The sequence below is a fragment of the Hermetia illucens genome, chromosome 6 (assembly GCF_905115235.1).
Source record: "Hermetia illucens chromosome 6, iHerIll2.2.curated.20191125, whole genome shotgun sequence".
NCBI lineage: Eukaryota > Metazoa > Arthropoda > Insecta > Diptera > Stratiomyidae > Hermetia > Hermetia illucens.
The window spans coordinates 48,718,430-48,732,425 of NC_051854.1; the positions used below are offsets into that span (position 1 = coordinate 48,718,430).

The following is a 13,996-nucleotide window of genomic DNA, read 5'->3' on the forward strand; positions in this document are numbered from 1 at the left end:
GCGGCTTGGGATCTCTTGACGAAAAGATACGACCAAGCGCATTATTGCCCAGTAACTTTTGGCCCAGTTTTGGAACATAAAAACTGTGGTAAACGCCAAAGGTATCAAAAGAATGATTGATGCGACCAACGAGCTGCTCACCAATTTCCAAGACTTGGAGGTTGAGCCATTCGACGGAGTCATGATGTTCATTCTGCAGAGGAAGCTTGATCCAGAGTCGACAGCAAAATGGCAACGGAAAATTGGCGCTAGAGCGGACGTACGTAAGTTGGAGGCATTCCTAGAATTCCTGGAAACCCAGTGCCACATCATTGATGAAGTTAACAAGTGCTTCTCCTCTAAGAAGTCCAACAAAGGGGGGATCCGTACTGTTACCTATAACGAATACAAAAAGTGCACATTATGTAAATCAGGTCACAGTCTATACAAGTGCCCGACGTTCCAACGCCACACTATAGACAAGCGGAGAGACGTCGTTAAAGCAAGCAACTTGTGCTTCAAATGCATGCGTGCGCATCGAGTGAACGAATGAACATCAAAGGTAGCGTGTAAAACTTGCGGAAAGAAACACCATTCTATGCTGCATCCTATGACTGCGGACAAGTCTGAAGCTCCGAAAAAGTGAAACCAGAACCATTCTGACCAGTCCCAGAGCAACCTCGTTAATCGGGAAAACATGTGGACGGTGCTATGGGCAACCGCTCAGGGTGTTGCGGCCTAAGAGCCTTAAGCAATTATCTTAAGGATTTTTGCTATACTCCGATACCCAACACCGCTATTTGGGAGGAGGAGGAAGGATAAAGGAACAACAGGTTTGTTGTACCGGATGATCGGTAGGAGTGACCGGAAAGCATTGTTTCCACGTTACAGTGCGAGGTCTATGTGGGGAGTATTTCAGAGCGAAGTGTTCATAGTGACCCCGAGGTAGGTCACTTGCTCTACTTTTGGTATTGATACGGAGTTAACGTGAAGGAAGATGTCTCCGATGTTACACTATTGTCTGGCATTTTGTCGGATTGAGGGACAATTTCCACTTAGAAAAGTAGTGGTGTAAGTCGCCTAAGTATGAATTCAGACGAGCTTCTCCTTGTGCGATGTTTTTGGCTGATACATAAAGTATCAGATCGTCAGCATACTGCAGGAATTTGATTGGGTTGGGGTCTTCGGAAGGTGCTGGGATGTCCGCAGTGAATAATGAGAAGAGTGTGGCTGAGAGGACCAATCTTTGTGGAATACCCTGCGGGACAAGTGTAGGTTTTGGAGAGATGGTTTTGGACGGCAACCCGGGCTTTTCTCTCATGGAGAAAGCTGAGGAGGAGTCTACAAAGTTGTGGGTGGAAATGGAATGACCTGGAAAGTTTAGCAATGAGTCCGTGTTGCCAGACAGAGTCAAATGCTTTTTTCAGGTCGAGAAGGCATGCGATGGTCGGTGTTTTGCGGTTGAATCCGTGTAGGATGTCGGTTTTGAGTACTAGCAGTGCATGCTCGACTGAGTGTTGTGGACGGTTCGCAAACTGAAAGTTCGGAATGATATCACTGGCCTCGCAGTGTTCGTCAATCATCGTCTTAATGGCCCGCTCGAAGATTTTGGCGGTTGACGATAATATTGAGATTGGCCTGTAGCTATCTGGTAGCAAAGGATTTTCGTTTTTCTTCGGGATCGGCACTATTTTGGCACTCTTCCAGCTAGTGGGGAAATGTGCATTGAGAATGTAGTGGTTGAAAATTAAGGAGAGAAAGGGACTGAGAGAGGCGGAGCATCACTTTAGGACAATATGCGGGATATCGTCGAGACCGGTGGATTTTTTGTTCTTGGAGAGCTTAATAAGTTTCGCAACTTGATTAGGCTTCAAGAACTTGATGCTCGGGATGTTGTCGGAGGAAGATGGGGTTACTAGGTAGCCGCTAAGTGAAGGAAGGTTGGTGGCACGTGGACGAAATGCTGGTGAGTTAAGAAGAAAGGCGATAGAGGAGGTGACTTCCTCTCTTGCTCCTTCGCTGCGAAAATGAAGTGTGGTTTGATGAGCCTTTAAAAAGTGGTTAGCCAGAAGTTCGCTTTTTTCGGGTGGGTGACATCCAAGTCTGGGGCAGGTTTGCCTCAGTTCACGGTAGGTGTGAGGGTTTAGCTCAATGTTGGAAAGTCAACCGTGGATATGCTCAGTGTATAGTCTGGATTCTCAGACGAATCGAATCGACATCGTGGATCTCGGTTTTGCGGGCGTAACAGTGAGTGCCGTATCTATTTCGGAAGAGTCTTCTCCTAAGGGATCTTTTTAATTTAATGTCCCTTAGGAGATCTTCAGGCAGAGAGATTAATTTTTTTTAGTTGAGAGAGCGTTGCGGTATTTGCTTTTCGCACACTTCTTTGACAATTCTCGTATATTGGCTGACTGTTTCGTCAATTTCCTCATTGGAGATGGATGTGGTGCTGTTAATTCGGATATGTGAGAGAGAGGATTTTAGGGACTGGTTGATATGTCTCCAGTTTGCCTTTTGATAATCAGGGACAGAGCGGTGGCTGCGGTGGAAAGTGCGATCATCAAGGTTGATTTCAAGCACAACTGCATCATGATCGCTAATACCTGGAAGAGTAGGAAGGGAAATGTGTTAGGATGTGGAGTTGTGGTTAGACCATTTGTCAAAAAGAAGTGGTCGAGGCGTGATTGGCAATGTTAACTGGCTTGCGCGGGACTGAAGTGCTGGAAATTCAGGGCTGCTGGCGCGGTAGTGAGCCAGTTGTGTAAGCGAAGGTCGTTTGGATTGTGGACAGAATCAAGCCAGGACCAATGTTTCGCGTTGAGATCGCCACCGATGACTAAGTGCCATGATTTGTTGGCGGGGCGCGGATGGGACGCGCAGAAGTTTAAGAGACTTGAAGTAGTTTGGGTTGGGTAGTTTTTCCATCTTTTTCGGCCTAGCTGTGTTGGGTGTGGGATTTTGAGATAGAGGGTGGTTCCGCTTATTTGCTTAGCGGATCCTCTCGGTGGTGGAGTTGCTGACACGGCTGCTGTAGCTGAAGGTCGGACGGGTTGATGCTGGCGTAATGCGGGCACTGAAGGAGCGACGGTGGTGCGCTTTTTACTTCCTAAGGGCGGAAAGTCGGTCGCTGCCGGAGACTGCTATTTTGGTTTCGTTGGTGCTTTTTCTTTCCACACTTTGTCCGGGAAGGCGGCTTGGATTGTGAATTTTAGCGACTTCACTATGTCGCGTAGGTGATTTATCGTTCAATTTAGAGTGGCGATTTGCTCCTTTTACTGAGCGATGGGGGAGAGGAGCATTTTATTTTCGATCCTCAGTTTTTCTAAGTCATCCTTCTCCGGATGCTTGGGTGCGGTGGTGCGGGGCGAGGCTTCATCCGATTCGTCTGAGTGGTACTCGATGTCGAATGTCATCGGTAGTTCATCTTCTGAGGTGTTTTTCGGTTAGAGGTCTTCCAGGTTGCGGCGCTTCGGGCCACTAGACGGCTCCCCCATTGCCGCCAGTACACTGAAAAATTGAGATTAGTTAATGGTAATACCAGGTTTTCCTAACTTTTAGACACTTAGCTATTTGGCAGGCTCCGTAAAAGCTGAAAGTGGCGGCAGGTTGTCGCGGCACTCCGTAATGGCTCAGAAAGTTTCCAATATTTGCCTCTTTTAAAAACACGTCTGAACCTTTCGGTTGCGAGACGTGAACTGAATATGAATTTTAGTTTTTACATTTTTTCAAACTATTTTATAAGCGCGGCAATGTTTACCGCTTAATTCAAACAAGGCGGAAACTGGAAGCTCGGTGCTTTTGGTATAAAAGCTTTTATTGCTACTTTGTGCAAGAATATCTGGGTACACGATGGTTCCAATCATACATAGCTCATAGTGTCATAGTCATAGAACATATCCGATATGCAATTTGATGTAGTAGTTATGTGAACGGAGCAACTTTGACCTACTATAACTTTGTTAAGAATAATTTGTTTTCACCAAACTTTCCAATGTGATGCTGGAGGGAGTTTTCTTTTCAACAAAACCTAAACAAAAAATGTAAGTATTCGCTCTTCTATTATACACTTCTCAAAAGCAATGAAAACAAACGATTCGTTCATACAAAATCCCCTTATATTTAAGAATAACAACTATCATACCCATAAATTTGAACATTCATCTTAAAAACTAACAACTTCTTCAATTTTTACTTCGTCTTCTGCTTCGGTTTGTCTGACGATCCTCCCCCTATAATCTTTCTCCGCTGCGCGAACATGTGCAAATACATTTGCGGGAATAAAGGGATATACAGCAACATCACCGTCCACAATAAGTAAAAGTATGAAAATGTAATATTATATTTGTTTGGCATTTCTAACGACCAAACGGTGTTTTGTCGCGCGTATCGTTGAGCCCAGAAGAAACACAACAATTCTCCAGTGACTCCAATGGGATACAGGGCAATGAATGTGGTATATCGGAGCCAGATTAGGATGTATGGCACAGCGCCAACAATATTAGATGCATAATATGCATAGCGAATAATTTCTGTGATGGACCATGCTAGAAGTGCAAGTGGGAGTCCAGGCGAGATTTTACCATCCGGTGTAGCCATTACGACCCCGCAAACAACCATTACACGGCTGAGAACTTGGACTGTCGTGATGAAAGGATTACTTTTAACGAGCCCAGCAGCTGCATGGAAAATCTGTAAAGAAATAGAGAATATTTTTATTATTTTCGAACATTTAATGTTGAAAAATAAACGTCAAACGTCAATAATTTTTCAGAACTGGGTAGGTGTTCTTTAATAAGGGAACACAGGCAAGCACCGAACAAAAACACCTTTTGCTTTATTATGGAGTTGAATACGCCGTTTAAGGTTAAAATAAAAGAAGAGTGTGTGGCGATACTGGGCACACTTAGTGAAAGCGCAACCTGCGACAATTGGCCGATTGGAAAGAGCGGAACTATTTCACGCCAAGTAATAGTGTGAAACAGACCTTGACTGCTCATTTGAAATTCAAAAGGGTTCTAAAAGATAATTGATCCGAATGGCTGGCGGGCGTCACCATGGACACCACTAAATTTAACCACGCGTTAATCGGCCTGTATGAGGATTCCGCCACACTTGTTGCCGACGTGCTGAGCGAGTGCTCCTATACTCGGCTAAAGGACCAGCTTATTAAGCGCTTGTCGGTAAGTGAGACAGCCAAGCCGAATCACTTGCTGACAGATTTAACCTTTGGGGACCGCACGCCCAGGCGGCTGCTTCGGGAAATGAAGCAGTTGGATGGCGAGCTCCTAAAGTCCTTGCCGCTTCAACGATTGCCGGGCGACATGTAGGCCATCCTAGCGTATGCTGACGGCGGGCCTCTCGGGTTGTTGGCCGCAACTGCAGATAAGATACACGAGGTTCACACACGTCCCGTGGGGGCGGAGTTATCTCGCGAGTCCGCTGGCGAAACGGTACTTCGGAGACAATTAGCCGCGCTTACAAACAATGTGTCTACACTGATAGCGGCGGTAGATACTCTACGTTCCAGCGAACGGTCGCGAACTCGTTCAACGGCCGCCTCGAAAAATTGGCGTTCGGGTAGCCGGTCCACATCGAACTTCGGCACTTGCTGGTACGAAATGTACTACACCATGCATTTTGAACGCAACTCCAAAAAATTGAGTTCGTTGGGGGCACGGCGGGCTTTACCACAAGTGCGGCAACATGTCACCTTACAGTATACGACCTCCTTCGTGGATGCAATCTGGCAGACGACGGTTAGTTATGACAGAAGTCAAGTCAAAGAGAGGAGAATGACATGTTGAAAAGGGGAAAGGAAGAGAGTAGGGCAATGAAGACCTGTGGATTTCGGGTTTTACTCGACCCCTGTCAACTGTGATGTAAGAAGGGGTCAGAGAGGGATGGGTAGTCCAGCTGAAATAAGGCAGAGAGGGGGGGGGGGGTGTTGATCACTTCTAGCTCTCTCTTTTTACATACTGGCACATTTGGAGAAATAAGCTGGGTGACCCAGTTGATCACAGCTCACGCATTCACGATCCATATGTGGACAGGCAAGGGCAATCCCTAAAGATATGTGGGCCGCGCATTTGACACATCATCGTTGGCAGAAAGCATTGAGTGGCACTCCTTTCCCTGGGTTCTTTCCAGCTGATCCGCTGATGTAGGAGGGTTTACTATGGTGGCATGTACCTCGGAATTGAGAGTAATGCGAAGAAGGCTTAAGTTGGTACCATAGGCCGGAGACAACACGAGCTTTGAGACGCGAAGCCGTTTGTTTTCGCTTGTAAACCGACTTACCTAAGGCTAGTAGGAATTGGCTTGAAGTCCGTGGATATAATTGATCGAGGAATTTACATGGCCGTTCCGGGCGTCCGGCGGGTCGCCTGAAAGGGAGCTTTGGTCGTCTTTAATGATAATGGGTGGATAGGCTTTGAGCAAAAAACACAATAGGATGAAGCTTAATAGGATTCAAAGAACAGGTGCTATTGGGTGCTACTGTCCTGCCCGGGAGATGCTCTCAATGTACTTCTGCATCTCCTCCTCCTAGACCTTCACGTTAAATACGTTGCAGCGTGCAGTGCCGTCAGACTACGTGAGTCCGGATGCTGGGCAGTGAAGTCTTACGGCCACAGTAACATCCTAGACGAAGTACCGCGGGAAATCTGGGCATTCCCCATTCTATGCCGCACCCAAGCTGAATTTCACGAGCAACTTTGCTGTGGAATTTCTAGTCAGGGCAAAGTGGAAAATCGTTGGCGTCTTGCAAAGTTATGACTCGGTATTCTTTAACTATGGATTAAGGATGGCCTGTGGAGTCGGCCCGGGAGTTTTCTCGAATACACACAGTGTATCCAAGTCGTATGGTCTTTCAGGTTTCGCCAGTGTATTCCAAGCGAAAGTACTGGCAAATTGGAAGTCAGTCGATGGCTGGAGCGAGATTCGAGCCCCATGCGTAACATAATCATTCTGACCGACAGCGGGCATAAAGGCCTTGTACTCAGCGACGACATCTTCCAGGCTGGTGAGACAGTGCAGAGACGCGCTGAACCGTCTGGGCGGCACGCTCAAGGTCACCCTCCTCTGGGTTCCCGGGCATAGGAACATAGAGGAGAATGAGCGGACTGACGGATTGTCCAGGCGAGGCTCTGTTCTTGGCAGCCCTTCGGTGAATACAGTCGGTGTTTCATTGGCGGCTGTCAGGGGTGGAGTCTACTTGCACTGCCTAGCAGTCGAGGGCCTTAGAGGGCGAAGGCTTATAAGCTGTACCAAGTCGAGGAGAATTTGGCTTGCTTAAAAAATAGCCCCATCACGAGAGCTCCTGTGTCAGACAGCAGCCACGGTCTTAGAAGTTTGTGGCATCAAAATGACGCAATACAGCGCTAATTGGGCTTCTCGGAGCGGCCACTGATACCTACCTACCCACCAAGCAAGATTATGAACATAAAAGAAACTGGAATTACAATTGTTCTAGTTTGATTGCCCTTTAGAGGTTAGGTACCCTGTCTCACCCTACCCTCCCTTATCAATTTCTAAGATCTACTGCTATATTATATATACGTTTTTATCAATATTAGCTTCCCTAACTTGGCCATGCCATTAACATAGTGTGCTGGTCCCAAGCCCAGATAACGAAGGAGGGTTTGAGCCAACGTACTCTGTACTATCCTCAGTAAAACCAAAATATTAGGTTGTTGCAAATGAAATGTCGGATTTTTCAATGAAGTGAAGTTAGTTATGATTTTAATGTTTAAAACTGCCGCAAGGTGGGGGGGATAATTGAGTATAAATAGTCGTTCGTTCGATCAAGGAGTCATTTCAGTTTCAATCGTCATTGAAGTTCCAAGTAAAACTCAAAGAAAAAAGCATGGAAGGGAGTCAAAAACGTCTACTTTTTCTATATGAATTTAAACTTGGTCACAACGCAGCGGAGGCAACCAGAAACATTTGCAGAGCATTTGGAGCTGACGCAGCAAACGAACGAACGACACAGCGGTGGTTCGAAAAATTCCGATCAGGCGACATGACCCTCCAAAGTGAACCTCGTGGACACCTAGGACCATCGATTGACAACGACGCGTTGCGTTTGATAGTGGAATCTGATCCCCGATCATCGATTCGTGACATTGCAGAGAAAATAGACGTACACTATTCGACAGTATCTCGGCACTTACAACAGCTTGGAAAGGTGAAGAAGCTTGATAAGTGGGTTCCGCATGAACTCAACGAGCAAAACATGGCGCTGCGAATGGAAATATCCAGTTCTCTACTCAACCGCAACAGGAACAATCCCTTTTTGCGCAGAATAGTGACATGCGATGAAAAGTGGATATTGTACGACAACCGTCGCAGATCAGCGCAATGGCTAGATGCCGATCAGCCTCCACAACACATGCCAAAACCGAGCCTTCACCCGAAGAAGGTAATGGTAACTGTTTGGTGGTCTGCATCTGGAATTATTCATTATTCGTTTTTGGAGGGTGGTGAAACAATTAATGCAGAGAAATATTGTGCCCAACTTGATGAAATGCACGAGAAATTACGTGTTCAGCGGCCTAGATTGGTCAACAGAGATGGAGTGATACTGCTCCATGATAACGCCCGACCTCATGTTTCCAGAATGACGGTCCAAAAATTAAATGAATTACGATATGAGACTCTTCCTCATCCACCATATTCACCCGATCTCTCGCCAACCGACTACCACTTTTTTAAGCATTTGGATCACTTTTTGGCGGGGAAACAATTCAGCAATGAAGTAGCTGTCAAAAGTGCCTTTGAAGAATTTCTTAGCTCTAGAAACCCAGACTTTTACGAAACTGGAATAAATGCCCTTGTATCTCGTTGGGAGAAGTGTATTGAAGCTGCTGGTTCTTATTTTGACTAATAAAATTAATTTTCATAAAAGTTATAGTTTTTTGAAATTTTACTCAAATATCCGACATTTCATTTGCAACAACCTAATAAAATGCTGAGATCAGGGAAAGAGATAAATAGAGAATAGTTGGAGTTATTCCACTATCCAACCTGATTTCTCTTGGTGACAGGTCCCGCGACAGGCCGACCAAGAAAATGCATACAATGTCGTTACAAACATGATGATCGGATTGAGTCACGCCTCGGAGAAATGCTAGGGCGTCCATCTCAGTTCACGCGGCAGGACGGGCCGCGGTCCTGTCGAGAAATGAGCAAGGGTTCTTGACGCATGGACGGCGTCAGGACGTAAGCAACTTAGTCCGAACAAAACGAACAAAACAAATACATCGACTATATTCTCATAAGACGTCGACATTTTTCCACTGTCACTGATTGCAAGCCGTACTCTATGAGACCACCGCACCTCCACATCGGCCATTGATTGCCGTCCTGCCACCGATAAAACAGCGTGAGGAACGCACTGGCCCGCGGCGCGTTAAATGGTGGCGATTTGGTGAGAAGAAAGATGAAACGATCTCACTCACACGATTACCTACCATTACGAATGTGGAACCAAATGAAAGGCACGATCCACAAAGCGGCCTCTGCAACCCTCGGGGTCATCAAGCCGGGTAAGCGGTACATCAACCGAGACACTTGGCTTTGGAATGATGATGTTGAAAACAAGGTTCGTGAAAAGGAACACCTCTACCACAAATTTTTCGACGACAAAACGCTTGCTAATTGGCAAATTTATAAGAATGCCAACCGGGAAACAAAGAAAGCGGTTGCTGTCACCCGAGGGGACCATTACAAAAATCTTCACGATAAACTGGACACTGGCGAGAGAGATATGTATCGACTTGCTCAAAGCCGTAAAGAACACACACAGGATGTCGAACACGTCTGTTGCGTTAATGACAAGAACGGTACTTTCTTTATCAACCGTCGAGTCGCAACGGATAGATGGCGAGAATACTTCGAGCAGATTTAAACTGAAGAATTTGTTCATTATCCACTTCCACAATCATTGCTGGCATTTGGAGCAATTCCACCTGTCAGCGCGACTTAGTGCTCTGAGGTGGCGAGGCGGCAACCCTGTCGGCTGAACCAAAACCAAAAGGGCCGAGGAGAACCTACACGTGGTGGCACCGGGAAACGCTGTATCGCATTGGCTTGCTGGCCGTTATGCAGTAGGCGAATGCTCCAAGGCTTAATTAGGGCGATCAGACCTGAGTCTGCATGGAGACTCATCTGAACTGGCTTCGGCCACGAAACCTTACCAGGGGTATACTGGTACCATGGGAACCGGGGTAGCCCCTGGACTTATATACTTCGGGGGAATTCCTGTCGTATATGAGTACAGCTCGGTTGTTTGTGGTTGGCCCCCTAGTGGGAGCTTCATGGGGGTTGTTGGTGATGCTCAAGCGAGAAGAGACCTTCGGACCTCGACGTGGTGTTGCGTTTCAACACGGGTGCCGTACTCCTTAGTTCGGTAGAGATTTAGGTAGGTCTTGCATCCATCAGTATGAATGCTAAGCCATGCACTTGCATAGACTGGTACCGTTCTTGCTTGTCACAGCGGGGCTCTGATTGTGGTTCCAAAATCAATCCGTGTCTTAAGAAGACCGTAGGATTAAGTCTCCACGACAGGTACCTACGTTAAAACCCCAAGGACTTAACTGTCAGCGCAACTTTTTCCGTTGTCCTCGCAAGTACGTCCTTGGAATCTTTGTTGATTTCAAAGGCTCCTTATTCTTGTTGAGGGAAGCACTCGCCTTGAGCTCGAGCAGCAGGCTGCCGAATACATGCGCATCGTTAACGCGTGGTCCATTAAAGTCGGTGTCGCGATCTCAACGGATAAGACCGTTGCGATGATGCTAAAAGGCATCCTACGTCGTCCGCCATACGTCAAGTTGAACGGATTGTCTTTACAGATCCGGCAGTAAGTGACCTACTTGGGAGTCACGGTCGCGTTACGCATGTCTTTGTTCGCGCACCTGCGCGAGCTCAGGCTGCTTCTTACAAATTTAGCGTGTATGTTAAAGCATGTTATGAGATGTGAGTGGGGTCTAAGAAGGAGAGCTTCTAGATCCATTTATGTGGGACTCTTCTTTGCGTGTTCTACGTATGGGTCCCCTATGTTGTGTGATTTGGCGCTGACGGTGAGGGGCAGGCAGCTGCTCTACGCTTGTCAGCGAGTGGCTTTGTTAGCGTGTCTTCCTGTGTGCCGTACGGTCTCGACCGACGCCATGCAGGTCTTGTTGGGTGTTCCTCCTCTTGATCTGGAGGTAGTCCGGCGTGCCACGGCCTACAGGATCAGGAGGGGCGTACCTTTGCTGCAAACAGATTTAGTTAGTGTCAATCAGGTTGAAGGGCTAGGGCTGCTTGCGGTCGAAAAGGTGTTAGACGAGAGTGTAACATCTAAGTGGCAGCTTAGATGGGATGAATGTGGGAAAGGTCGGGTCACATATAAGTACGTCAGATATGTGTTTGCCAGAGGAAGTTCCGTCGTGGACTTTGGGCTTGAGACGGGCTTCCTCCTGACTGGGCATGGTAGCTTGAATGAGTTCCTTTTCAAGCGCAACCTTGCCACCAGTCAGGGCTGTGTTTTATGTGGGGCTGGCTCGGAGGACTGGTTACATGTTCTCTGTGTCTGTCCAGCGTACTGTGACATCCGCAATCTAGATGATATGGGCGTTCACGTATTGAACGGTATCTTGGATGTTAGCCAGTGCCTTGCTAGCAGTGGGACACTTAAATGCGGTAATGCGTTCGCGCGTGCTGCCTTCTGACGAAAGATAGAGCTTCTCGACCCTGCTTCGCTTGCAGCTGATGGGCGAATGGCCTAGTGGCCGCGGTGGTTAGCCACCAATCTTGTGTGTTTGGTGTTAGTGTTGTCTTGTGATGCCCTTTGTGTTGTATTGTACGCAGAGCGGTAGTCAGCTGGTGAAAAGTTCCGTTGCGGTTCTCCCCTTGGGGCTGATTCCAGTTAATCTGTTGGGGAGTTCCGTCCCCACGTACTCGAGGAGGGCGATCAGACCCGAGTCTGCAGGGGACTCATCTGAAGTGGCTCTGCCACGAAGCCTCACCGGAGGTTATCTGGTACCATGGGAACCGGGATGGCCCTCTGAGAGCATATGCTCCAGGAGAATTCCTGGAGGATGTGTTCTCGGCCCGGTTATTGGCGGTTGGCCCCCTAGTGGGAGTTTCATGGTGGTTGGGGTTATGCCTACACCGCGGGCAGAGCTCCTCGGAGCTCGAGCGTGGAGTTGCGCTGTACAAGTCAGGTGCCGTACTCCTTAGTTGCGGCGGAGGTGTTAGGTAGGCTTCGCATCCACTGGTATGAATGCTGAGCCTGCACTCAGTATAAACCAGGACGGCTGTGCTTGCATGGCGGGGCTCTGATTGTGGTCCCAAAATCAATCCATGTCTTAAGAAGACCGTCCAGGTGCTCACGTTAAACCCTCATGGACTTTACATCCGAAATGAAAATATCCGCGATCGTAGAAAAGTTGCGAGAGAGGTGCCTTCGATGGTATGGTCACGCAATTCGTGCTACCGAGAATTCACTTGCCAAGAGTGGTTTGAACATCGAAGTCAATGGTAAACGACCAAAAGGCAGGCAGAAACAACGGTGGCTTGATACGCTGGATGGGGATTTAAAAGCCTCGAGATTGCACCCAGAGTCAAATGGCGAAACCGATCACGACGGGCCGATCCAGCTTGTGAACGGGACAAAGGCTGAAGATTAATATTGGCTTCCGTACTGAATTTGAATTTTCCAAGTGTTTGTAATTTTTTGGCCAGGGACTGTAAGTGCTTCTTCCTAGCCCAGCATATCAACTCTCCACGACCGACATAATTTTATGACCTTGGCTCGTGGCTTTCTACATTTCCAAAATCATTGTTGAGTTTATTTAATTACGCCGACTCCACTTAACTGCCAAAGTCATAAAATCTCGGTTGCTATAAGTGAGTCGATTGTTTCGCTGCAGGAGCACATCGAATTCTTTCGGGGCAAGCTAAGGCCATCCAGAATGTGTTCATTCAAATTTCGTTGAATAGAAATTCCGCATTTCATGAATAAATTTGAAATTTTCAGTAGTTCTTTTAGAGCAGACGTTCTAAGAACTTCAGTGGATTGCAAACTCAGAAATGGACGGTTTTATAAATATGAAAGTTTATTAGGGTCACGGAAGGTGCAAAATTTCTCTAATCACTTCCAATACTTTCTAATATCCACGAAAAAGTGCTGAGTTGTAAAGTAAGTCGCAAATCAATCAAATGTCGGACCATCAAGAGAAAGTTAATTACAACAGCATCTGGGCAAGCATTAACAAGAAAAAAAATCATTTGGGCCACACTCACCTCCAAGAATGCAGCATTTTGGAAGATGATCACTGTCCATCCGATGTAGTCCCAAAGGGTTTTTCCCGCCGCTGCGTTCGTTGTGTAATAAGCGATCAACTGGTAGAGCATGTACGACCACCTATTCCATGGTGAGAAGGTTTCATAACACATTTCCACTCATAATTGATCCGTAAAAAGTGAAATTTCAATGTACAGACACTTACCCGACCACTTGACCGGCATTATATCCGAACAGATACAATTTTGATAAGGCCGACGGCCCCTTGCTTGTCGATTGTGCTTTTCCCATTTTATTTGCGAATGCTCTGCAAATGTCCAGTACGCGCACCAGAAATGACTATCACAAACTCTAGACCACTAACCGCTTCACCTGCTATTTGAAAGTCAAATGAACGACTGCAACTAAGCAACCAATTTGGTCAAAGGTTGAGTACGTTGGATGATGTCTTGCGGGGGATGGCAAAGGTGGGCTTATTTGGCCCTGCTTTCCTGTACCTCGACTGACATTTGTCAGACAAGTGGAATATTAATGCTGCTTGTGATATTTTTGAAATTTGAGAAAATAAAACTTGTAAAAGGAAAAATCTCAATTTCTACAAAAGTAGGCACGCATGCGAAATTACGACTGACATTTTGCAATGAAATGTATCCATTTCCAAAACTGCACTCTTTATAAAACCGAGGAGAGATGCACAATTTTTTGTCTTTAAGGTTGTAATCCTGATTGTGG

General features: G+C 46.7%; 1 protein-coding gene across 1 annotated transcript; it reads right to left on the minus strand.

Moving 5' to 3' along the window:
• Nucleotides 1-4,072: 4,072 nt before the first annotated feature.
• Nucleotides 4,073-13,739, minus strand: LOC119658717 (very-long-chain (3R)-3-hydroxyacyl-CoA dehydratase hpo-8). The gene is made up of 3 exons (XM_038066337.1): nucleotides 13,470-13,739; nucleotides 13,264-13,384; nucleotides 4,073-4,668 (listed from the first exon to the last, which is right to left on the minus strand). The coding sequence occupies exons 1-3, from the start codon at nucleotides 13,553-13,555 to the stop codon at nucleotides 4,168-4,170; spliced, it is 708 nt and encodes a 235-aa protein (XP_037922265.1). The 5' UTR covers nucleotides 13,556-13,739; the 3' UTR covers nucleotides 4,073-4,167.
• Nucleotides 13,740-13,996: the final 257 nt, after the last annotated feature.

What these genes read in the sequence shown, in the direction of transcription:
- LOC119658717 (XM_038066337.1), bottom strand. Translation starts at nt 13,555, where the DNA reads ATGGGAAAAGCACAATCGACAAGCAAGGGGCCGTCGGCCTTATCAAAA. An exon ending in AATGCCGGTCAAGTGGTCGG is followed by an intron (nt 13,385 to 13,469) that starts GTAAGTGTCTGT and finishes ACCATGGAATAG; the next exon opens with GTGGTCGTACATGCTCTACC. An exon ending in AAAATGCTGCATTCTTGGAG is followed by an intron (nt 4,669 to 13,263) that starts GTGAGTGTGGCC and finishes ATTTCTTTACAG; the next exon opens with ATTTTCCATGCAGCTGCTGG.